The sequence below is a fragment of the Lissotriton vulgaris genome, chromosome 2_1 (genome assembly GCF_964263255.1).
Source record: "Lissotriton vulgaris chromosome 2_1, aLisVul1.2, whole genome shotgun sequence".
In the NCBI taxonomy this organism is placed as follows: domain Eukaryota; kingdom Metazoa; phylum Chordata; class Amphibia; order Caudata; family Salamandridae; genus Lissotriton; species Lissotriton vulgaris.
In genome coordinates this window covers 1558850218-1558874886 of record NC_141687.1, presented here as the reverse complement: position 1 = coordinate 1558874886, position 24669 = coordinate 1558850218, and the positions used below count along the sequence as shown (strand labels likewise).

At 46.6% G+C, this 24669-nt stretch overlaps 1 protein-coding gene across 1 annotated transcript in view; it reads left to right on the top strand.

Moving 5' to 3' along the window:
* Positions 1-24669, top strand: part of DARS1 (aspartyl-tRNA synthetase 1) — a 519463-nt gene that overhangs the window by 451160 nt on the left and 43634 nt on the right. Inside the window, exons 12-15 of the mRNA XM_086957449.1 lie at positions 9328-9475; positions 20291-20437; positions 24164-24206; positions 24295-24375. Of these exons, the coding sequence (XP_086813575.1) occupies positions 9328-9475; positions 20291-20437; positions 24164-24206; positions 24295-24375 (419 nt within the window). The remainder of the gene's footprint in view (positions 1-9327; positions 9476-20290; positions 20438-24163; positions 24207-24294; positions 24376-24669) is intronic.

Here is a 24669-nt window from a genome sequence, read left to right as displayed (position 1 = left end):
CTCTCTTATGCCAAGTCGTGTTAAAAGAGGAGTATTGTTCATGCTCAGTTTGGGCCAGCAGGCAGCAATGCATATGATGACGAGCATGGCTTAGGCCTTTGCAATTGAAGCAAGAATCTCATGACACAAGCCATTGATTTGTATAGTGAAAAGAATATGTTGGACCTTTGTGTGTATAATGTGCAACAGAAAAAGTCTGGGACTTTCCTGGCTGAGTTACTTTCTGTTGACACCAGCCAGGCCCAAAACCTCCTGCCAACCAAGGTTCGCTAGTGTTTTGAGGCCAGATCCTTCTTTCATCCCAAACCTTGGACAAGTACCTCTTGTGGTTCATTGATCTTGGTTTCAGAGGAGACATTTCTGGTGAAACTTAAGTAGGCACCTCAACTGACTTAGGCTTCACTGTCTCTTTAGTGTCCCTGTCTCATCCCCAACTGTTTTGTCAGTATGGACACAGACTACTCCAGTGGAAGTAAGACTTTCCCTTTACTACCACCGATAGACTTAAACCTAATTCCTGGGACTACTTGCGGTTCCCTGCAGCTATGATATACAGCTCACTTGGGAACGCATAAACAGGAAGCTGTGGGGCAGACCAAATCATCCACATTGTCTCTGGCCAGAGGGGCGGAGCACTTCTATTTTGCCACAGCTCATGGCTAATTATGCCTGATTGACAGCCCATTGTGCGGGATGCCCCCGGGCACATGCCCAGGTGAAGACCAGTCCCATCCGAACACAAAGGATGCCAGGGTGCCCCCCTCTTTTTCGTCTGAACTTCTTTCCTCCTCGTAAAAAACTCAACTCTATGCTCCGGTCTGGCATTCCTGCTGGGGGCACTCTACTCCCTCTCAATGTTTGTGGAGTCTTCTGCCTAGACAGTGCCTGAGTGGCAGGCCCACTGATGTGTTGATTGGAAGGCCTTTCTTTGTAGCTAGCTCGCACGGTGGGAGGGGGTGTGTTGCGCATATTTAAACTATATATATAAAAAATAAACGTACCTTTGCGCTGGGTCTCGCGCCTCCGCTCCAGCTCTTCTCCATCTCGGACGGAAGCACAGCCAGGCCCCACTGACCAATCACAATGTTGCAATGTAGCGTTGTGATTTGTTTTGAGTGTCCTGGTTGGACTCTCAACCAGGGAATGGGAGCCTGATCTTGTTCTCCATGCAGGCTGTAATGCAGCCTGCATGGAGAACGGGAAGGGTGTGCATGACTGGTTTGGGCGGGCCGATCGGGCCGGCCAAACAGTCATTGCACACTTAGAAGTGGGCAAACCACTCCTCCCCACCTCTGAGAGCAGAGCAGCCCCTCCCGCCCGCAATAGCAGCAGGAGTGATAACTTAAAGTTATTTATCATTTAATGCTTCTTCGCACTGCTTAAAAGCAGTCAGGCGACGCACCTCCGCAATAGCGGAGGTGCCCCCACTGGTGAGTGACCTTTGTTTAACTCACTTGTCTGTTACTATTGAGGCCTCCCCTTCCTCAGAGATTCTCATAAAAATTTCTTGAAAACATGATGAAGCTCTTCCTGAAAAGTGCCATAAAACCTGCCTTGCCCTTCAAAAACGGTCTGTTTCCCTACTTCCCGTATTTCACCACAAAGAAGGATAGTGGACTCCATCCACTGCTGGACGGTTTACATTCTCAATACAAATTCTCTTCCCCAATTTCCATTGAAAGTAAACAAGCTGACAGCAGTTCAGACCAGTAATTGGTTAGGATTAACAAACCCCACGATGCGGGGCGTGGCTAGCAGTATGGAGGAGTAAGACGTGCCTCGGCTCGGCTCCCGGCGTGCTGCGTTGATCTGACGATTATATCTCTCTAAAGCTTCCAAAAACAGCCCAAATCTATGCCCCAGCCTGGCTCTGATACTTTCGCCACGGAAACACTGAGTAATTTGGCGAATTACGGCCGGGAAGAGGAGACTTCTGAAGCGGTGCAGACGCAACAAAATGGCGACCGGGCGAGAGCTGGCGGCCTGGCTCTGACTCCGCCCGAGCACCAGAGACTTTTGCTGAGGGCCTCCCAAGACATCGGAGCCAGGGAGGAAACGAAACTGACGGAGGGGGTCGCGGGTACCCACACCGCACAGACACATCCTGCGAGTGCCTGGCTGGAGCCTGGGTGAGGCCGGCGTCGCGGCCGGCCTGGGGAGACCCCCGAGGACCCTCGCCCTGGAAGAGGAGCCCAAGCCAATTGAGTGGGACTGGCAGGCGGCGCGGTCGAGAAGACCGGCGAGACACTCCACGTCCCCGGAGGGCAAAAACCCTGACTTGGCCTGTGGGGCTCCTGGGGAACTCCCATCGAATCCTCCGGAGTCACTCCATCACTATTCCTGGTGAGAACACGACATACCCGCGGGGGACGCGAGGCCCGATACGAACCAGGCGCCCTACGTACCCTCTGGACCACCTCGCCGTCCAAGGGGAGCAAATGGGGAAGAGAGACCCGCCTGCAAGGTCGGCCAGGCAGGAAACCATTGAAACCTACGCCACGACAAGGGCGCAAAAGGAGATGCCCCAGAGCCTCCCGGAAACGCTCACGTACACGGCCATGCTTTTGGAGGCGATTCAGGCCTCCAGGACTGATATCAAGGGCTCCAGAGCGGCACTTGAGACCAAAATAGGCGAGGTGGGCTCCGAGGTTCTGTTGCTACGCCAGGACTTCCGAAATCTCACCAAAAGGGTGACGACGGCGGAATCCAGAATTAGCGGAACGGAAGATTCTATTACTACTCTCCGTAAAGAAATGGCGGAGCTGCAGGCATCCCACAGGCAACTGCTATGGAGGGTGGACGACGCCGAAAACAGGGCAAGACGAAACAACCTCAGATTCGTAGGATTTAGGGAAGGCATTGAGAAGACAGATGTTGCGGCCTTCTTACAGGACTGGCTACGTTCAACCTTCCCACATGCCCAGTTCTCTAACTGCTTTATCATTGAAAGGGCGCATAGGGCACTACTAGCGAAACCGCCCGAGGGAGCAAGGCCTCGGCCAATCATTGCGCGCTTTTTGAACTATGCCGACAGAGACCTTATCCTCAGAGAAGCTAGACGGAAAGGAGAGCTCCAGATTGAAAACGTGAACATCATGATTTTCCCTGATTACAGTCAGGATGCCCAAAAACAGAGAAGATCATATGACTCTGTCAAGGCGAAACTCCGAGAACTCCATATCTCGTATATGCTGCTCTTACCGGCGAAACTGAAAGTAATGTTCAAGGGGAAGTCGCACTTCTTTAACCGCCCGGAGGAAGCCTGGCACTGGCTGGAGGAAAGACCGTTGCTTCGAGAAGACGAGGAGGAGGGCCGCAGAATCCGAACAGAAATGGCGGCCGGGAACTTTCGGAGGAACTCGCCTAGGGCGCAAAGATCCCAAATTCCTAGAATGCAGCGGGGCTCACACCCGTCGCCCTATCCGGACCCGCATGTGGCAGGACGAGGCAGAGGAGGCCGCGACGCGATCCCCGTCGACCCCAGGGACCAGAGATCTAGATTTGGAGGACTGGCTCATTCACAGGAGGCAAACACCGGAGGCCTCGACAACGAACTCTTATCGGAGGCGGAGGACCCAACCGACCGTTATACACACCCGCTAGTCGAGGTAATCCGCGAGATGGAGCTGGGTGCAACTGGCGGAACAGAGGAACAGGACATTGAAACGCAGGACTCGCAATCGTGAGGAAGCTTGGACCTTACATCCGTAGTAGCAGCACGCCGCTGCTAGAGCCGCGCAAGTTATAACCCTTTTCATATTTCATTATCTTTTCTATTGACTTGAAACACTGTACACGGGGTAATGCTGGTGCCCCTGTGGTCTTGCTTATCTCCGGAGAGGCGAGACACGCTCCACAGGGCGCCGGTAAGGACTATACCCCTGGTTTGAATCCTGAACGTAGTTTGACTTGGGATCCTGTGGGTGGGCGGCAGACCTTCACCGCCTGAAAGTCCAATTAGTTGAGGGTTACACGAATGGGCTGGAAGGGGGGGAATGGTAGGGAGGGGGGGAGTTATGGGTGGGAACAGTTGAAACAGTTCTGTTGGGGGGGATCTCTGTTGGGGAGAGGGGGGGAAAGTTGGTTAACTGCAGTCAAATTTACTGGTGTCCTATGCCGCGCCTCCGCACCGCAAGTCATTCCCACATGCCCAGAGATGCCCTTGGGTACACCACGACATACCACACGAATGCCCGGGCCGCTTACCATGATGGGGCTGCCCGCCTGACCACTTCAGGCCCGCACCATGCTAGCTGACCTCGACACAAACCGGGAAAGTCGGGGAGGGATTAGTATCTTGTCATGGAATGTGAATGGATTGGGCAGTAAGATTAAGAGGGAACTCGTATCTGAAACGTGCAGTTCCGGACATCACGCTCCGACAAGAAACACATCTCAAAGGTACTAAGTGCGGCTTCCTAGCTAGAGGTCGTTTCAAGCTGCTAGCACACGCAGGGTATACGTCTGACTCTAGAGGGGTTGCCATTATTCTGAAAAAGACCACTCCATTTCTCATAACACAAACATGGACAGACCCCCAGGGAACATATGTAGCAATCAAGGGGATATGGAACAGATGCCCCTACACTATTGTCTCAGTCTATGCACCACCGAAACTCCAGGCCCCCACACTTAAGAAAGTAGCAGACATACTGCTGGAAACAGCCGACACCATACAGATTGTAGGGGGAGACTTTAACGACGTAATGGATGTCTCTAAGGATAGATCAAGCATGGCACAGAGGAAAGGGACGCAGACCCCCTTGTCACAATGGGGGACCAACCTAGGTCTCATGGACACATGGAGGTGGCTGCACCCTGAGGTACGGGTTTACTCGTTCTTCTCGGGCGCCCACCAGGACTTCTCGAGATTGGACTATGTCTTTATGGCCCGCCAACACCTGACGATACAAGATGTTGCAGAATATAAAGCTAGAGGGGTTTCGGGTCACTCACCGCTGCTAGTCAGACTGGGGGCGAAACGCCAGGGAGATAGACGGCAATTACACTTAACGGCATGGGATCTGCAAAACCCAAACGTCATACGGGGACTCAGAGCGGACATTAAAGTCTATATTGCCGAAAACGAGGGTTCAGTGACCTCGAAAGTGGTTTTCTGGGAGGATTTCAAGACAGTTATGTGGGATAGGGTGAAGAATAGGTTGGCAGAAGAGCGAAGATAGCTCCACTCTGAGGCCGAAATCATCGATCAGGACATATTGGATCTGGAAAGGGAATGCCAGAACTCGAGAGACCCAGTGGCAATCAGGAGACTCACAGATAGACAATCACAATATAGAGAGCTGGTGACAGGAGAGGCGAAAACGCAGGCACTGGCTACCTTACATCGCCTATACGATGTAGGAGACAAGTCTGGTAAGCTCCTGGCGTGGCTCAGCAAAAAAGAACGGGCGGAGAAATGGGTGGAGCAGATTACAGACCCTCAGGGAACGACACACCAATCAGACGTACATATAGCTGAGGCATTCGCAGACCACTATGAACACTTCTATGAGTCTAGAGATCTAGGGACACGGGAAGAGGCGCTACAGTATATGGCCCAAACTGACCTCCCGACCATGTCCATTGAGGACGCAAAAGCGATGGATTCTGACATTGCACTCGACGACATATCTGAGGCACTGGCCAAACTGAGACCGGGGAAAGCACCAGGCCCCAATGGCTTCCCAGCCGAAATCTTTAAACGAACGGCTGACCTACTAGTAAAACATCTGAAGGGCCTATATGAGGATGCCCTCCAGGACGGTAGGCTCCCTCCCGATCTGACCATGGCTACTATTGTCCCTATTCACAAGGACGGCAAACCGAAATAGCTTTGCGAGTCCCATCGTCCAATTTCATTATTAAATTCAGAAACAAAGCTATTGGCCACTATCCTGGCGATGCGAGTGAGACGGGTGGTATCGCAGCTGATCCACCTTGATCAGACTGGGTTCATACCAGACAGGGCTACCAGACTGAATCTTAGGCGCACTCACAATTGGCTGCAGGAGGTCAGGGACAGGGAAGACCTGCACTGGTTCCTGTCGCTAGATGCGGAAAAAGCCTTTGATGCGGTGCACTGGCCTTTTCTGGAGGGTGTCCTACAGAAATTCGGCTTTGGGCCGAAATTCCAGAAATGGGTGCAGCTGCTGTACACTGAACCGAGGGCCAGGGTGAGAGTGAACGGAGTCCTCTCGCGGGAATTCAAAATACGACGAGGGACCAGACAGCTTTGCCCCCTCTCCCCACTCTGATTCGCTCTAACGATAGAGGTCTTGGAGGCTAGAATTCGCCAGAACCCGACCATCAGGGGATTTCAGCGGACTGAAGGAGAAGTAAACGAGGAAAAGATCTCGCTTTATGCAGACGACGTCCTCCTGTATGTAACTTCGCCGGAGACGTCAATCCCGCAGCTATTTCATGAACTGGAACTGTACCGTGACCATGCCAGATACAGAATAAATTAGCATAAGTCGGTCTTATACGACCCCGCAGGGAGAGAGGAGTGGTCGGACCTTCTAGGACGGCTGCTCACTACGACTGAGGGATTTCAGTATTTAGGGGTCTACCTCACCCTGGACAGACATATCTCATACACCCGTAACATTGAGCGTATCATGGTGAACTCCATTGCAGATATGGACCGCTGGAGACTGCTCCCGCTGACCCTCCTAGGCCGAGCGGCCATGTATAAAATGATTATTCTCCCCAAGTACCTGTACGCCCTTCAAAATGAGTACTACCCCCTCCCCCCAAAAGTCTTCCCCAAGATTCATGCGGACCTCCGTGCCTTTATATGGCTGGACAAACAACCTAGGGTGGCTCTGACCACCCTACAGAGGCACCAATATAGCGGGGGGATCTCGCTCCCGAATCTGGAAGCATATTACTGGGCGGAACATCTGGCCCCGATTAACGAATGGATACATGCACAGGCAGACCACCCCTCCTATGCACTAGAGCGCCACAAATTAGCACCCAGACACATCCTTTCCTATCTATATGGGGGACATGGCCGGAAACGTCTTCTACCGGCAACTGAAATTACCATTCATGCCTGGACGGTGTCCACGAAACGTATGGAGTGGGACAGGAAGCCAACGAAACAAACACCAATCTGGCACTGCACGTGGCTGATGGAGCTCCACAAACTGGCGGGATACAGTAGGTGGGACGACATGGGGATCTCCACGTTGGGAGATGTCCTTGCCAAAGGGCAACTGAAAACATTCACGGCTCTGGCCACGGAATTCGGCCTACACCCCACACAGAGATACAAATACACTAGATTACAACATGCATGGGGAGCCCAGAATATTGACACTGTAGATCTGGCAGAATTTGCCCCACTTGAAGGCAGGCTCCTACAGGAACATATCAAGCAGAAGGCGGTATCTCTGACCTATAAGACCCTCACGAACAACATGTTGGGGGACCTGGCCAGGCTACGACAACAATGGGAGGCGGACGTGGGAGGCACGGAAGATATTGACTCGGAACTAGTCTTAACACATCCTAGGGAGGTGGCAGTTAAATCTCGACTCCGCCTTATCCAATTTAACGTGCTACATAGAACCTACTTCGACAGGGTGAGGCTTCAGAAGATGGGAAAGACAGATGATGCCAAATGCCTGCGATGTCAGGACCCCAGGGGGGATTTCTTTCATGTCCTGTGGTCGTGCCTTAAAGTACTGGGGTACTGGTCGGATGTTTTCACGGAACTGTCTGCAGTACTAGAGTTTCAATTACAGGTCGACCCCAAGCTGGCTCTATTTGGCATGACAATTGATGTGGACCTTCTACGCCCTCTGCTGACCTTCCTTGTACTGGCTTTAGTAGTGGCTAAGAGGGACATTGCGAAATACTGGGGGGCACCAGTGATACCACGTCTAGAGGAATGGAGGGGTGGCCTAGATATGTATATGGCGGCTGAGAGGGTTACATATAAGGCAAGGGGGTGTCCCAGGAAGTTCAGAAAAGTGTGGTGGAAATGGCGAAACTATCACGAACTGGATGCCGGACTGTAAGGGTTCATTACGAGAGGTCCATATTGGAGGACAAAGAGACTTTCTGATAATTGAAATGCTGATGATGTTGTGGAGAACCCATCTGGTGCTCACCTTTATATGTGAATTGTATGCCTTATTGTGGGTAATGACGGGGGGCGGCGGGAGTGGGGGGAAATGCATAATGCACTTTACGGTAAAGATGACTGCACTGTTCAGTTTGGAGAAAATGCCAATAAAGACGGTTTAAAAAAAAAAAAAACACGAGTCATAGTTTAATGCTCCCCATTGTCAGAACCAGGAGTAGATCTTGGGGTTCACAGCGAACCTGCACTATCAGTAGCATATACTTCCTGCCAGAAAACCTTATTCTGTGATGACACTTGTCTGTGACTACATTAGACTCACTGTCACTATTTGAGTGTCTGGTAATGGCCTCGTTAGGAGCCTGGACTACACACAACTTGTATCTTCTACTAACGACACTTTTCAGTATTGAGTTTGCAAAGCACTTCTCAAATCCTCTGTCACCATGTAGGAGGAGTGGATTCTTTTTGGGTTATTCTTGACACAGAGGGCGCAGCATTCGTGTTCACTTGACTCTTTTACCATTACTTAAATTGTAGACCCACTACCCCAGCCTGCCTGCCAGGACCTGTACTTCCGTCACCACAGCTCACGGCTTTACCAGATGGGCATGGCCTCATTTCAATGTGCTGTTGCCAATGGAAATCCGAGGGCGTCACATTTTCCCTGACACATCTTCCAGTTACAGGACAAATGGGTCCTGAGGGAGCCCTGGCTCCTTGTTGCCTGATGTTGGAAGGAGACCTCCTGCCAATGCTTTAGTGCAGAGTCGAGGTGCTGCAAGGGCCGGACAATCCCTCCTCAAAGTTGGGGGTCCACAGGCTGTCTTAACCGCATCGCTGCGGCGGCTTTTCCCGCTGTGTGCGGCGTTTTTAAAAAACCCGCGTTACATGACGAGCTCAGCTAGTCATCAGCATACGAGCGCCGTAGCTGATGACAAGCTGAGCTCGTCATCAGCAGCGAAGAGGTTAAAGGAGCACGAATGCGTGAGGTCACTGTTCCAAGAGTATGTGGAGCTATGGGCAGCATACAAACTGTGAGTGGTGCATATGCTCCCGCAGTGGGATTCGTATTATTTATTCGGATGCTGTGGCACATGGTACTTTCTGTGACCTCATGTTGATGCTGTGGAGGGACCGAAGTCGAAACGGTCACCAGATATGGTAATCAGTGTAGCTTTTACCTTTCTCGCACCTAAAAAGTTGTGAATTGTCACTCTTTCTGCCTGCAGTGTTCAGGGCTGAAGATTCCAATACTCATCGCCACCTGACAGAGTTTGTGGGTCTGGATATTGAGATGGCTTTTAATTACCACTATCACGAAGTAGTGGATGAAATTGCCGACACCTTGGTGCAGATCTTCAAAGGACTTCAAGAAAGGTAAAATCACTCCCCTTTCTATTAAGTGGTTTGTTTATGACTGTGGGCAAACTAAAAAATAATAAACTGTACGGAGTTATAAATTCCCTGATATAATGTGTGTTATAGTTCCTACCCTAGGGTAGCTACATTGGCTGGCAGTGTAGGAAGAGATATGCATTATCCTTATGTTTTCTGAGGTGAGAAATGTACAGTCTGAGACGCCCCCACCAGCTGCAGCCATCACACGCCTCTTATTGTAACTGCCATGTCAGTTACAAACAGACACAGGTCGGGTGGAGGTGTTTTTGTTAGTAGATTCCACTTGGCAGGATGATATAACAACGAAATTGGCTTCTTAATTCTCAGATTTATTGCGTGTAATTGCTCAGAGAACCTTTAGACAGATGTCTTTGATTTTCAGTCCCAAATTCCCTCCGGGGCAATAATTTTACAGTTGAACTTGCCACAACTGGTTCCATTGCTACAGATGCTAGGGAGGGTGTGGAGAGCGGGCGGGAGCTTCTGGATTTTACAGTTTGTATCAGCAGGTAGAATATGGAAATATGTTTTTGTGGTTTCTTTCCATTTTGGTATTCCAATTGGCGCAGCTGATGTACTTTCCAAAATATTAATAATGTAGCATGTAGAGTTTTAGTAAGATGACATTTCAAATGTAAAGTGCGTGGGAGTCGCATCCTCCTTATTGTAAGGTTCAACGCCACAAAAATACATAGGTTAAGTTTAAAAAAAAAATGTTTAGTAAATTACAGAGCACAGTCTTCAGAACGTTATAGTACATGGGGCATTCCATCACCTGCAGGGCTGAAAACATTTTCAGAGAGAGTGAGTGCAGATATCATGATTTAACCTGAAAATTATTAACGAGCAGTCTCAGCCATCAAGTACTGTAAAAGTGCGGCGGCGCCCTCTTCTTAGACCCTAGTTCCAGTCCACAGCTGTAACCGGTAAAGTGTGTGGTGTCACCACTCACGGGCCCTGTGTTAGACGTTTACGAGGTATTTTGTGTTAACGGTACACTTGTAGGTGTCGGCCATCTTTAATTTGCTGTCTGTCATTTAGCACAGTATTTTTCTGCGCTGTAAGGCAGAAACGTGTTTATGATTGACAGTTACCAGGGAACTAGTTTTGCAAACGAGTATTGCATCGTTTGAAGGTTAATGATGAACAGAAGGGCGTTTTGACAGATGGGATAATCCGAGCAGTAATATCCTTGCTTGTTTTGAAGTTTGGAGTAGGTTTACCGCCTCAAGCGGTGGGCTTTTCCCGCATGGCACATGTAATTTTCAACAGTTGCACTGAGCCTGGGCGAGAGCAGGATGTGTGAAATCTGTGGGGGCGAAGAAGCCTGAAGTGGAACAAACTAAGCGGGCTCATCAGCTATCGGTGCATAAAATATTTAGGATTTTAGTTTGTTGCTCCATCTTCTCACATTGGTAGTACAAATCACAAACTCGACCGTTAAAGGCTTTCACCTCTGAGATTTCAAATTGTAGTCAATGTTCAAAAATATTTTTTTCCTACATTGCATTAAATGTACAGAACGAAGACGAAACCAAGATTTTTTTCCTTTGAGAGGTCGGGGGCATTGATCCCCCCCCCCCCCCCCCCCCCCCCCCTGCAAAAACACCCAACGAGCGAGCTAAGGGAACAGGCGCATTTGGTATTCTCACAGTAATTATGTCTTAAAATAGCTCGTCGAACATTTACGATTAAGGAATAAATATTAATAAGTAGTTTACATTCTATGCCTGGGAGAGAGAGAAATGTTTTCGTGTGTAGGGCACACAGTGTGCAACAATTCAGAGTACTGTAGGGAGGCGGCATACTTTTTGTGTGTTCACTTGTTTCTTTCGTTGTGCCTTTTTCGGGGTTATAGAATGAGAATTTTGCAGAAATAACTCCATGTACAAGTCGTGAATCTCGTGCAGTCACAAAATATTTAGATTGCTTGGACTTTCATTCTATTATCTTCTGATTCATTTGTCAGTTTGTTTGTATATAAATGTTTAAGTCTACCTAGTATCAGATTTAGCTGTTTATTGGGATTATGTTCTCCCCAAAGAATCATAATAAAAATATTCATACATACAAGTACTTTTGGTCGGCCCTCGTCATCCCTTTGTGTGTTCAAGTATTACTCATATGTTGCTTTCGCCCACATAGCATGAGGCAGTGGGTGTGCCCACTTCAAGCCAGCATGTGCACAACTCCCTAAAAAGTGACCCTTTTTGCCAGGGTTGATGGGCCTGTCTCTACTTTCATTTCATGTGTTTTCTGTTTATTTTTACGTTTTTTTGGTGGAAATGCATGCATGCTACCTTGAAACAGCAGATCTTTTTCTGTTTATTACTTTTAAACTTGTAATGCTGGTTACATATGTTTGCAAAAGTACTAAAACCTGGCCAAACCTATTGGCTTTGCCAGTGCTTATTTAAGTCATGCATTGTTACACAATGAAACCAAGAGCTGGACTCTTTGGTCTAGAGAGATACACCATGTGCACCCACCTTTAATGAGCATGACTTTAGTAAGCACTTTGGGCTGTGAAGGCCTGGCACTGGTGGCAGAACCATTACAGTGGCTGGACAGACATTTTTACCCATTGCCTACCAGGAAGTGTTGTCTGCTGGCCTCTCCTGTGTTTTAAATTGGTCTGCCAGTCCTTTGCAACTGGGTCCTTCTTCTACACCATCCTTATTTGCCTTATTTGTGAGTTGTACAGTATGGCTGAAGTGTGCATTCTAGATGTGGGCGTGGTCAGCTAGGAATCTATTTTGATTTCCTGCACTGGAGTGGTACGTAAGCTAGATGTTAACCACATCAGCGCGGCGCGAATTTTCGCGCTGTGCTGAACGTTCTTAAGAACGGCATGGTCATGACGGAACGGTTCCGTCATGAGCACAGCCCAACCGACGCTCATGACGGAACCGCTCCGTCATGAGCATTGAAGGGGTTAAAGAGAGCTCGGACAGCAAGTCAGTTATAGGGCTCCTCTAAACTTTTCATAAGGTGTTTTGTAGTGGGTGAGACTTTAACCCCTTGCGTGCTGATGACAGAACGGTTCCGTCATCAGCATCGGTTGAGCTGTGCTGATGACGGAACCGTTCCGTCATGACCCCGCCGCGCAAGGCGGAGTCAGCACAGGCGGGGAATACGCCCCGCACGCAAGGGGTTAAGGGGAAGAGTGGAGGAGACTGAGGGTCCTTTTGTAGAGAATGGAAAACTATCTCCCAGAAATGTTACTCCCAGCAAGTTGGGAGAAAGTTCTGAGAGGAAGCCTCTCCTTTTGTGTTATGGTGTTGGATTCCCTTGTTAAGAGACCTCCAACTCTATCCCACTGTCCGGCCGACACTGTGAGACCAAGACTATAGTTGGACCAGTCAAGGAGGAATATGCAAAAGGCAAAGATATGACCTGTACCAGGGTTGAACTGGTGGAATACACAACATTTTTGCAAATGTTGTGTAAGTGTGGGGCTTAAACTCACTGCCAGCTTGCCAAGATTTCTTTGCATCCAGAATTTGCGTGCCACAGCAGCGGAGAACAAGAAACTCTGTGCTCCAGGGTTGGGGTTGCTGACTGCCAACTTCGGTTTGCCAGATTCAGGAACAGCAACCTGCCAGGAGAAGCATTGCTTGCGCCTTGCTTGAGGGAAGGAGCAGACGGCTCAGTATGTACATGTGCCCAGAAACAAGAGCATCTGTAACAGCTGAGCAATCACAGAGAATCTGCAATCATCCTTCAGTTTTATGTCAAAAACGTAGCCCCAGTGAAGGCTTGCATTTAGAAAGTCTCAACTTTTTTTCAGCGGCCTCTTCAGAAAAACAAAAGCAAATTGAAATACCTTGATGCTAGATCTAGGTCACTTGCTACCATTGGCAGTTATTAGGCTCTCCGTTGGGATCCCTGCAACATGTGGTGGACTGCTTTGTTTGGGTAGTGTGCTTTTGTTTGTGACCCAGGAGATTCCCCTCCATGAAGACTCCAGAATTCGGTCTCTTCATCAATCAGTGTCCACAAAACCCTGCTCTCTATCACCAAAGGCATATTCACCAGATACCGCTCCGCTGACCCCTCCGCTGCCATTTTGATCGTTGTTGTCCTCCTTCGTGGCCCGCCCCGCCTCCCAGCTGAGACGCCCTCCCACTGCCTAGATAGAGCGCTCCGTGTCCAGAACGCGCTGTGACTCGCTTCGCCCTCCAGCCGAGTGGTCGCTCCCCTGCCTCCCTGGTGCACTGTGGTATCGTTATTCAGCTTTTGTCTGCCCTCATTACTGCCTGCAGTCTGCCCCGCTTGCCGCTTTGCATATTTGACATTTTGAAAGCGCGTTTGTGTCTGTGCATACATAATTGCTGTATTTGTGCATTCCGCCCCAAGCGCTCCGCTCCGCTGACCCCTCCGCTGCCATTTTGATCGTTGTTGTCCTCCTTCGTGGCCCGCCCCGCCTCCCAGCTGAGACACCCTCCCACTGCCTAGATAGAGCGCTCCGTGTCTCACCCTATGGTTATCCAACACCGCCGACACCTTAGCACCACTGAAAAAACGTCAAAGCAAACCTGGCAGCAAAAAGGCCTCATGGTTCAACGATGATCTCAAGAAGTCCAAGAAAGTCTGCCGCTCCCTTGAAAAGGCCTGGAAAAAAGATCCAACCACTAGCACCAAGGACGCCTTCAAAAACGCCACCCGCACTCACCACCAACTAATCCGAAAAGCCAAGAAAACAGCATTCAAGGATCGACTTGACAACAACGCCCACAACAGCAAGGAACTTTTCAACATCGTCAAGGAATTTTCCAATCCCTCGGCCAACTCCAACGACATCACCCCCTCTCAAACCCTCTGCGACTCCCTAGCCTCATTTTTCCACAACAAGATTGCAGACATCCACAACAGCTTTGACAACCAACCCGGAAACCAACCCACCCTACCATTTGCTGATCATCCTCCCCCCGTGAACACCCTTAACGACTGGAACCCAATCTCCACTGAGGACACCATCCGCCTGATGAACTCCATCCACTCAGGATCCCCCACAGACCCATGCCCTCACCACATCTTCAACAAAGCAGACTCCGTCATAGCACCGCACCTCCGAGACGTCATCAACTGCTCCTTCAACTCCGCCACCTTCCCGGAAGACTGGAAACACGCTGAACTCACCGCCCTTCTGAAAAAACCCACAGCGGACCCCACCGAACTCAAAAATTACCGCCCCATCTCGCTTCTTCCATTCCCGGCCAAAGTCATCGAGAAAGCTGTCAACAACCAGCTCGCCGCCTTCCTCGAAGCCAACAAATCCCTCGACCCTTCTCAATCTGGTTTCCGAGCAAAACACAGCACTGAGACCGCCCTCATCGCAGCAACAGACGACATTCGAACTCTACTGGACAATGGAGACACAGTCGCCCTCATCCTCCTTGACCTCTCTGCAGCATTCGACACAGTCTGCCACAGCGCCCTTTTACAACGCCTCAATAACATCGGAATCCAAGGAAAAGCACTTGAATGGATCACCTTGTTCCTCACCGGAAGAACCCAGAGAGTCCGCCTTCCACCATTCAAGTCCGAGGCCTCTGAAGTCATCTGCGGCGTACCACAAGGATCCTCACTCAGCCCCACCCTCTTCAACGTATACATGAGCCCCCTCGCGGCCATCGCACGCCAACACAACCTCAACATCATCTCTTACGCGGATGACACTCAACTGATCCTTTCTCTCACCAACGACCCCAGCACCGCCAAAACTAACCTACACGAAGGAATGAAAGAAGTTGCCGAATGGATGAAACAAAGCCGTCTAAAACTGAACTCAGACAAAACAGAAGTCTTCATCTTAGGTACATCCCCCTCTGCATGGGACGACTCCTGGTGGCCGGAAGCCCTCGGAAAAGCACCCATCCCGACAGACCACGCACGAAACCTAGGCGTCATCCTGGATTCTTCACTCTCAATGAACAGACAAGTCAGCGCCGTATCCTCCTCCTGCTTCAACATTCTTCGCATGCTCAGAAAAACATTTCGCTGGATCCCCTCCGAAACAAGGAAAACAGTCACCCACGCTCTAGTCACGAGCCGACTGGACTACGGAAACACCCTCTACGCAGGTACTACCGCAAAACTCCAGAAGAAACTCCAACGAATCCAAAACGCCTCAGCCAGGCTCATATTAGACATCCCGCGCAACGAACACATCTCTGGTCACCTTAAAGTCCTCCACTGGCTACCCGTCAATAAGAGGATCACTTTCCGACTGCTTACCCACGCACACAAATCACTCTACGACATCGGACCAGAATGCCTCAACTCACGACTGTCCTTCTACACCCCCTCCCGCCAACTACGTTCTTCCAGCCAAGCCCTCGCCACTGTACCTCGCATCAACAAGACCACCATGGGAGGCAGATCCTTTTCATACCTGGCTGCTATAACATGGAACTCACTCCCTGCTTACCTTCGCCTTACCCAGAACCACCTAGCATTCAGAAAGCAACTTAAAACGTGGATAATCCTCCTGACAAGTAATCCTCCTCCCCTTCCTAAGCGCCTTGAAACCCTCTGGGTATGTAGCGCGCTATATAAATTCTATGACTTGACTATGACTTGACATGAAACCACCATGGGTAGCTTAGCCTTTGCCCCCATTTAGAAAACAGCAGGCCTGGCTTGCAGTGGACTAAGAAGACAAAACCTAGGAAAAGTACAATGACAAGCCGTTGCGGAGAGAACGTTTGCACATGTCAGATACTACCTGTTCACTATCTTTTGGGGTCGCCAAGGAACCCAGAGTAGGTGAACAGAATAGTACCCACAATTCTTTAATCCCACAAGGGCAATTAATCTGAACTTTATCGGAGTACGTTGATAGCATTCTTGCTATATCCTCCTATGTCAGAACTGACTGCTCCCTGTTTATAGTAAGGATTTTCTTGCTAGGTGTATACTATAATAATACCCTCTAACATTTATGTATGTTATGGTATATTAGAACATTGGAATGTTGGGAGCTCCATTGCAGACAATGGAGTGATCCCTGCTTCTACGGGCCGGTAAAGGCCTGCAGAGCAACATTCCAATGTTCTACAAAGGCTTCTCGAAGCTCGAGGGGAATTATATCCCCTCGAACTTCGAGAACCCTTTGTTTAATTTGTTGGACCATTCTGCCCTCTAGTGGCAGAATGTTCTAATAACCTTATAGCTCTTCGTAGCAGGGCTATACCGGCTATTAAAGTCCTGCTGTCTCGTTAAAGTCCCTCGCCTTCGGCTCGGTCCTTTAACAATTCAGCGGGCCTTTAATAGCCGGTATAGCCCGCTACGGCGGGCTATAAGGCTATAGTAAAGACCTGGCCAGACAATAAATTATAATATTCTATTGCATGTCTCATTGAGTTCTGAATTTCCCCACCACACCGCACCCCAGAGTAAGCTTTGGACCCGAGGGGCAGGCACTGAAGGGGTGTACTTGGTGCTCAGTTCGGGGTCCAGTCGTAAAATAAATCTCCAGGACACCTGCGGTGAAAGGATTTAGCTGTTACAAATGGTGCCCAGGAACCTTGATTGATCTGGGAATCATGAAAACGTCTGTGTTTTCTAAGTGATGTGCGATTTAAAGAACTCCGAGTCGATGATGAATTTGTATTTATGTTGAGTTGTGAGGTGATGCTTTCCAAGTTCTGATTGGAGAGACAGTCCTGGATATGTTTCAGTTTGATGCCATTGGCAATGGAGATAGTCTTTCTTGATTGAGGTTAGTTCCAATAAATGCTTGACAACAATACTGCAAAGGGATTCTTTGAACTGGTCAATGTTTTGGACCATGTAGCAGTTTAGGTACTGTTGTACATTGGCAGGCTTAGCGGGCCTCCTGACCATCATTGGAATAGAGGAGAATTCTGTTGAGTGGCACACTTAATGATCAGGTTGCTAGTGAAGTCCATGCTCATTGAGAGTATTTTGAAGAGGGCTTTGTTTTTGCAGTTATCCTTGTTGTAGCACAAGGACATTCGAGCAGTTTATAACAGAACCAGACTAAGTTACACATTTTTCCCTTTTTAGACACAGAGATAAAGTGATTTGCCCAGAAGGAGGTTGCGTTGGGCCCGGGATTCAGAGACGGTTCACCATGTTCCTAAGTTTTCAGCTCTAGTCCCTAGGCCACATCTTGCTTGCTTGCTGTGCAATAGTGGTGTAGTCTGCTGCGTGTTGATTGGAACTTGAAGGAGAGGGTTTCCATATATGCTCAGAGTATTACATTGTTTAATACTTGGCAGGATTTCTTTTAGTCCTGGGTTGCTGTGTTCTGGACCAGGGAGAACCTGGCTTGGTATTTTCGGCTGGACTCTTCCCATTGGAGCAGGGCCAAGACTGATTTGCATATGGGTAGGTCCAAACTGCGGTGCCATGGTATGCAAAATAATGATGTCCTGGGATGGCCCAGAGTAATTATCAGTGGCTGGGATGAAATCATGCTTTCCAGCCATAATTATTTTGTATACTTTAGTTCATAGTGACAATCGCCCATCCCTATTTAGAATGGTGCGGCTGTGACTAGATTTTCATTCTTTGGACTGTCTTGGGAGGAGACATGGCATTCCTGGGCAGTAAGCTCAATCCGTGGGCAGAAGCTAAGGGAGGAAATTCCCAGCAACTCAGGGTAATTTTCTTTTTCAACCCTTGCTTTAACAGTTTGGACCTCGTTTACAGTTTGCAAGGATGAGAGTACCAGGAGCCTCTGCTGGCGGAAACCTTCACTGGCGGCGGTTGCACCGCTGCTCCGTCAGTGATTGTACATTGTTCTTCTGAAGTACATTTTCTTATGCAATTGCCAAGAAAAGTCAGGCTTTCTTGAACCGAAAACAATTTTTAAAGAAATCCTACACGCCTGTTTTCAGAAAAGAGGCCAACCACATCAGGGTTTTGTTTTTTGTTTTTCAAAACAAGCCCACAATTCAAGATTTTATTATAAACACCAAAGTTTGCCGAGCTGGGCTACAACAACATAGTGCCCGTTCAGCATTCTCATCTGCAACCGCTGCAGGTGCCCAGCAGGCCATGCAATCCTTGCCAGGGATCTCGTAACATGACGTGCATTTATCTGCCAGAGGAGCATAGGTCATGGTCTCAGCTGATCTAGTGTCCTTCCTGCCAAGGTCTTTTTTTTTAACAGAAAAAATACAGAGGTGCCCCAAAACTACATGGTGCACAATTAGCAGAGTTCCTTGCCACCACACCAGGGGTTGCAGTTGCATTAAAAGAAAGTATGGTCATGTAGTAGGGCAGGCTGTCCTTCAACAAGGGAACAGAGGCCGGGGCCTCTGCTGACCTGGTAGAATGGCGTGGTACCAGCCCTATTGTAAATTACCCTTTTAAGACTAACTACAATGAGTATCTTGCCCTAAATACACAAATATTTACAAAAAGGTATTTTTTATTTTTTTAGAAATTGTCATAGGAATGAAGAACGAGGTGACTGTAGAGTACTAAGTGAAATAATTGAAGTTTATCCAAATGTGGAATAATAGAAAAGAGGTCGTGCAGATTACAATAGATATACTGTGTGACTTAAAATGAGACATACCATCTGTATGGGGTCACAAGAAGAAGTCCAGATCGCCTATCATTAATGCAGTACAGGCAGTACTTGGGATAATGCAGTACCTTGATAATTAAGCAACACAGAATAAAAACCCAACATAGTAATTAAGTTAATTCCTCTCAGTTTATTCCACCCCATGATTCACAGCTGACCTCTAGAAACTCTCTAGTCCTTCAGACTTTCACAAGCAAGCTGAACCACGCCGGACTTGCAGCATGTTCTTGGTATCCTGATCGGACAGACATGTTTTTCGATCTCTTGCCCTTGACAGATGATTCTGCTCGATCTCTGGAGAGTGATAGTGTCTCTTAAAAGTGGACAAGGTTCTCATCCTTTATTCCAGTTGTTGAGCTCAACTGCTTGAACACAGAGTTGCTGAAGCTTTTTGCCTTCAACTCTATGACCTGGTCCTCCTGACCGAAGAAATAGAGGGTTCAGAAAGAGAAAAAAGTTTAATCAAAGTGTAAGAGAAGGCGGCTCGGGTTCTGCCACTGGGTTTCGCGAATGGAAAATCATTTCTGTTGAATGACTACGAATGATGATCTTTTTGTGGGGGGTGTTTTTTTGTTCCCGTGGTCGTTCTTGAACTTGTCTGAAACAAACCTGTCTGGGCTATTTCTGGGCCATTGTGTTATTTGAAAGACTCTACAGGATTTTTTTGCTTCATGAAATGAAGCAGTGAGATAGCATTTTGATGATTTATTGCACTCGTGGCCAACATCAAAAGTAATCTTTGGAGAAAAAAAATGTGTGATTATTTTATTGCATGGTTAATTGAACCCACTACAGTAAGCACAATACAGACTAAACCAGAACAATTGTATGGATTTAAATCCAGTATTGTTTTAGCATGTTAACAAAAGGGCATTGTTCAATGGAAAGCAGCAACTTAAAATAGTTATTATGAAAACAGTTTCTTTTACTTTCCGTCCCTTATTTCACAGAGAGGTTCTTGCATCAGCACACAATACCCAAACCACGATAGAGTGGTACTCGGAACATATCCTTCTCTTTTAGTCAATTGTGATTTGAGTTTTCCGCATATTTCTCACCTCTTTATAGAGCACGATTGTAGAAGTAATTCTTGCAGTAAAGGTGATGCCAGGAGGAAACATTTAAGGAGTTGAATTGTTGTTAATGTGCTGCTTAGCTATGGAAATAAACCATTTCTAAGTTTGAAAAGGAGAGCTGTAATTAATAATTTTGTTTTTGCTCTGCAGATTTCAGACTGAGATCCAGACTGTCGGCAAGCAGTTTCCATGTGAACCGTTCAAGTTTTTGGAGCCCACCCTGAGGCTGGAGTATCGCGAAGGACTGGCCATGTTAAGAGAAGCTGGAATAGAAATGGGAGATGAAGAGGATCTAAGGTAGTGCCATGCATACCATTTTGTATTTTTTCTCTGATCTTTATAACATAAATGCTTTTGGACTCATTTGTATTTTAAAATAGAAATGTACACCGCAATCCAAAAACATAAACGGCCCGATTCATAAAAATGTTATTATGACTCACTTTTGTTCTGCCAGGAGTAAGCAAGGAGTACTACAGGGGGAGTCAGATCTACTCACAAGAAAACCAGAAGCCTGAAAAGCTTCACAGTGAACTTCAGCCACAGCAGGACAGCAAGCAATGCTTCTGTAGCCAGGAGAAGCCTCTGGGCAGTGGCATCCGAGATACTCCATGTCCGTCCGAAGTGAAGTGACGCAAAAGGTGTAGATAGATACAGCTGCAGTCTGGCACTCTCTACTACTTAATATTCAAACACAACCCGCCTTTCTCACATTCAGAAAGCATTTAAAACCCCACTCTTTTTAAGTCTTTTTGAAAAAATGTCCATTCCCAGCTAAAAACCCACTGCAGCTCTAACAAAGTGTCATTCTATGCCTCAGCGTTCTCTATAAATGTCCGTGTAGGTGCCATACCTGTTCTGCAGTACAGCGGTATTGTTCAAATAATACCTCTCGGGTTTGTTATGTTCAGATAAATTGAGCCAGCTGTGGAGTGCCATAACACTCTTTGGTGTAAGTGTGCCCGCCTATATAATACTGTATTCGAGTTCTCTGGCATCTTCTGGGACCTGTGCTTGGCACCTGTCTGTCATTTGATATTACAAATGTCTTACAAGTAATATGATGCGAAGGTTTTCACACATTTTACTGTGTTTGAATAATGTTAAAGCAAATATTTTTTCTCCAAATTTCAACATTCTACATATAAGACCAAATCGGTTTGATATTCACAATAGACAAGCAGTCTACCTAGTGTACTACGAGTTTGCTCCAATTTTGATCAAGCTTTTTTTCAAAGTTTGCATTTTGAAGCCTGACTAAAATATTTTTTGAATGTCTGCTGCAGTCGAAAAATAAAGCAAAGAACGATTGCTTTTTTTATACAACACATCTTTGGGATAAACAATTTAATGTGTGATTATTAGCTGTTTCTTTTGAGTTGTAAAATAGTCCCTAACGCAAGGTAGTGTAAGCATACCATGGGATTGAAGTACTAGACCGTAAAACCAACAGATGAGGAAGTAATACTCCGGTGGAACAGAGGCGCAGCACACGCTACATACATATTATAGAAATGTTTGAAATAGGTCTCAGCATTAGCTGTTTTGTCAAGTTATATTTAAAATATTCCTTATTCACCAACCTGTCTCAAACTACACAAAACACATACAATGATATACAATCCATAAGTGCATTCTATATTATGTTTCAGTGCTTTCCTGAATTTTGTCCATATCCACAGTTGTAAGTAATCTGGACAGAAGTAACATCTGTTGCTTCATTCTTTTATAAATCAACCCATGTTAAGAATTGCATATTTCTCCAATGGACCGGTCTTCCCTGTTGCCTGCCTCATTTGCCACAATGCTCCTTCAACTGATTGACTTTATTCACCACCATAAAAATCACATCACTTAACAGTAAGACCTCAACATTTCTTCTAGCACTGTTGTTTTTTTGGTGACTAGTCCACTACTAGATCATTGTACAAGTAACAACACAACTACGCCGTAATATCCAGAGATCAGTAGTAGTGGTGTCTTGTCATTACGTTTTAGACAGCATCTAAATGCTCTACCTCAGTATATAGTAAGATTCTTTGCATTCATGTTATCCTTATCAATCAGTGCAGTAGGCAGGGAAGATGGGTTTCCTGGGTTTGATAAACAATACAAAACCACCAAACTTTTTCTAAAATGGATAATAATTATCAGTGAAGCATAATATTACTAGTTAATATGGCAGGATATTGTAAAATAATCTGAAAACTTTGCACACTTGTAAACAGTGTCTGCCTTAGCCAGGCGTGTTCATGTCTCTTGACATGAAGGAGGATTGAAAAGTTTGATGTTGGGAATATGTGCTGACAGTCTTTCTACTTTGCAGACCTGATAAAAATAGTTTCAAGAACTGCTTACCTTTATAACCCCCTGAAAAGCCATGAATTTATGTCTTAAAAAGCTTGTTTGAGTTTTCTGGCTCACTCAGTAAAATGAAGTATTAGAGCAGTCCTTAAATCCTCACCCTATGCAACATGTAAAAATGTTTTCACTTTCTATTATTGCAAAATACACTAGATCCATTGCTTGTCAGTGAACCCAATGCATTTCGGGTCATGAACCAACCCTTCTTCAGGGGTCATACACTGCGTTTCTAAGAAAAAAAAGAAACCGTAGACCATTCAACATCAGACTACAATATTCCAGTGCATGATATATCGCGTGTGCTCAACGTGAATAGTGCCGACTGGTATAGGTTCTGCTTTCAAACAAAAAAATAGTGCCCAGAAATATGTTAGTGCACATGTTAAGGGTCAGATTTCACTTGAGATTGTGAACCTTTTTATTCATAGGGTTCGTTTTCTGGGCACAATTTTTTTGTTTGAAAGCAGAACCAAGACCAGTCGGCACGATTCACTTTGAGCACACGTGATATATCATGTATTGGAATATTGTAGTGTGATGCTGAATGGCCTCCTGTTTCCGTTTTTTCTTAGCAACACAGTGTATGACCCCTGAAGAAGGGTTGGTTCATGACCCGAAATACATAGGGTTTACTGACAAGCAATGGATCTCGTGTTTGATTTACTTTGATGGATGTGCATGACTGATAATGCACTATATGAATAAAACAACGTAAAGTCGGACAACTATTTTTGCAAGATTGATTATTACAGATTCTTCAGTTGGATTCGATTGATACCTTGCGGTATTGTCTCCTGCGCTCCCACCAGCACGGAGGGAATTCCCTTCCTGCACACTCACCCGGATTTTGCCTTTGAGCGCCATTGGACACCGCGCTGGTGGTTGTAGCACTTTCAACTTAATTTGTTTGGAACTTTTTGTTGATACTACAAAACGTGTGCACGTTGGCTACATTTTCACTTTATTCCAAAACAATAATTTTACAAGGTCTGTGCCGGAGGGTTAAAGCTGCTGCTGTCTGGCTACACATGGTAGCCTTTAAGTCATGATTCCCAGTCCTAATCTGTTGATGGCACAATAGGTGCTGCGGTCCACAGGTGTCATTTAACTTCCAGGCCTTGAACCCTTTTTACTACCATATAATAGGGACTTTTGGCAAGTTAAATGATTCGATTAGGGATAAGCCAATTTGATCATGTTTAACAGGAAAACACAAGCACTTTACTTCTGTTTAGCAGGTGTAATAGTGCCGAAAATTCCAAGGCCTGCAAAAATAGCATCGAAAAGAAGGCAAATAATCTTGGGTGACCACGCAGTATAGTGAGATTTCCTACAGTGACCATCATTAATTACATTTTGCAATTCAAAATTACATATTGGCCAACGTGGAAGCTGTGTTAAATCAATGTGACACAGTGTTTTGCTTTCCTGCTTTAATTTGGTCCTAGATGTGTTGTTAAAGGTATCTGTTGAGTCCAGAAACTCTCACAAGCTGGTCCAAAGTTCTTCATTTGTGACTGAGACGTATGTGTTTGAACGGCATGTGCATCTGTGTGATTATGATGTTATTTTACATCTACAAAACTGTACGTTTAAAAATTGCTTCATGTGCACTATGAATATGCCACTAAAGAATCCTCTCTTTTTTTTTTTTTTTAGTACTCCCAATGAAAAACTTCTTGGCCGCCTTGTGAAAGAGAAGGTAAAAATGATGGTTATGTTTTTTATGATGGAACTAAGTTTAATCCTTATCTCTCCCTTATGATACATTCTCTCTCCCTCTTCTCTAGTATGATACAGACTTCTATATTCTTGACAAATATCCCCTGGCCGTGAGACCTTTCTACACAATGCCAGATCCCCAAGACATAGTGAGTAAAATTTATTTAGCTGTAATTTGTATGGTGTTTTCAATTCGTGTTATTTGTACAGCACTTATTGTATTTAAATGGTGGCTATAATGCTCATGAGCTCAGAGGTTAAGAGAAAACGGTAACTAATAGGAAGATGGGTACATACGGTCAGGTCAAAGCACAGCGAAGCTGAAATTCTAAGAACTTTAGTCACAATTGGTCTCATGTAACGGCATCTAAGATTAATGAAGCGAGAAAAACCTATTGAACAATTTTGTGAATGAACTGTTGTCGTAGATCTGTTGATTTTAA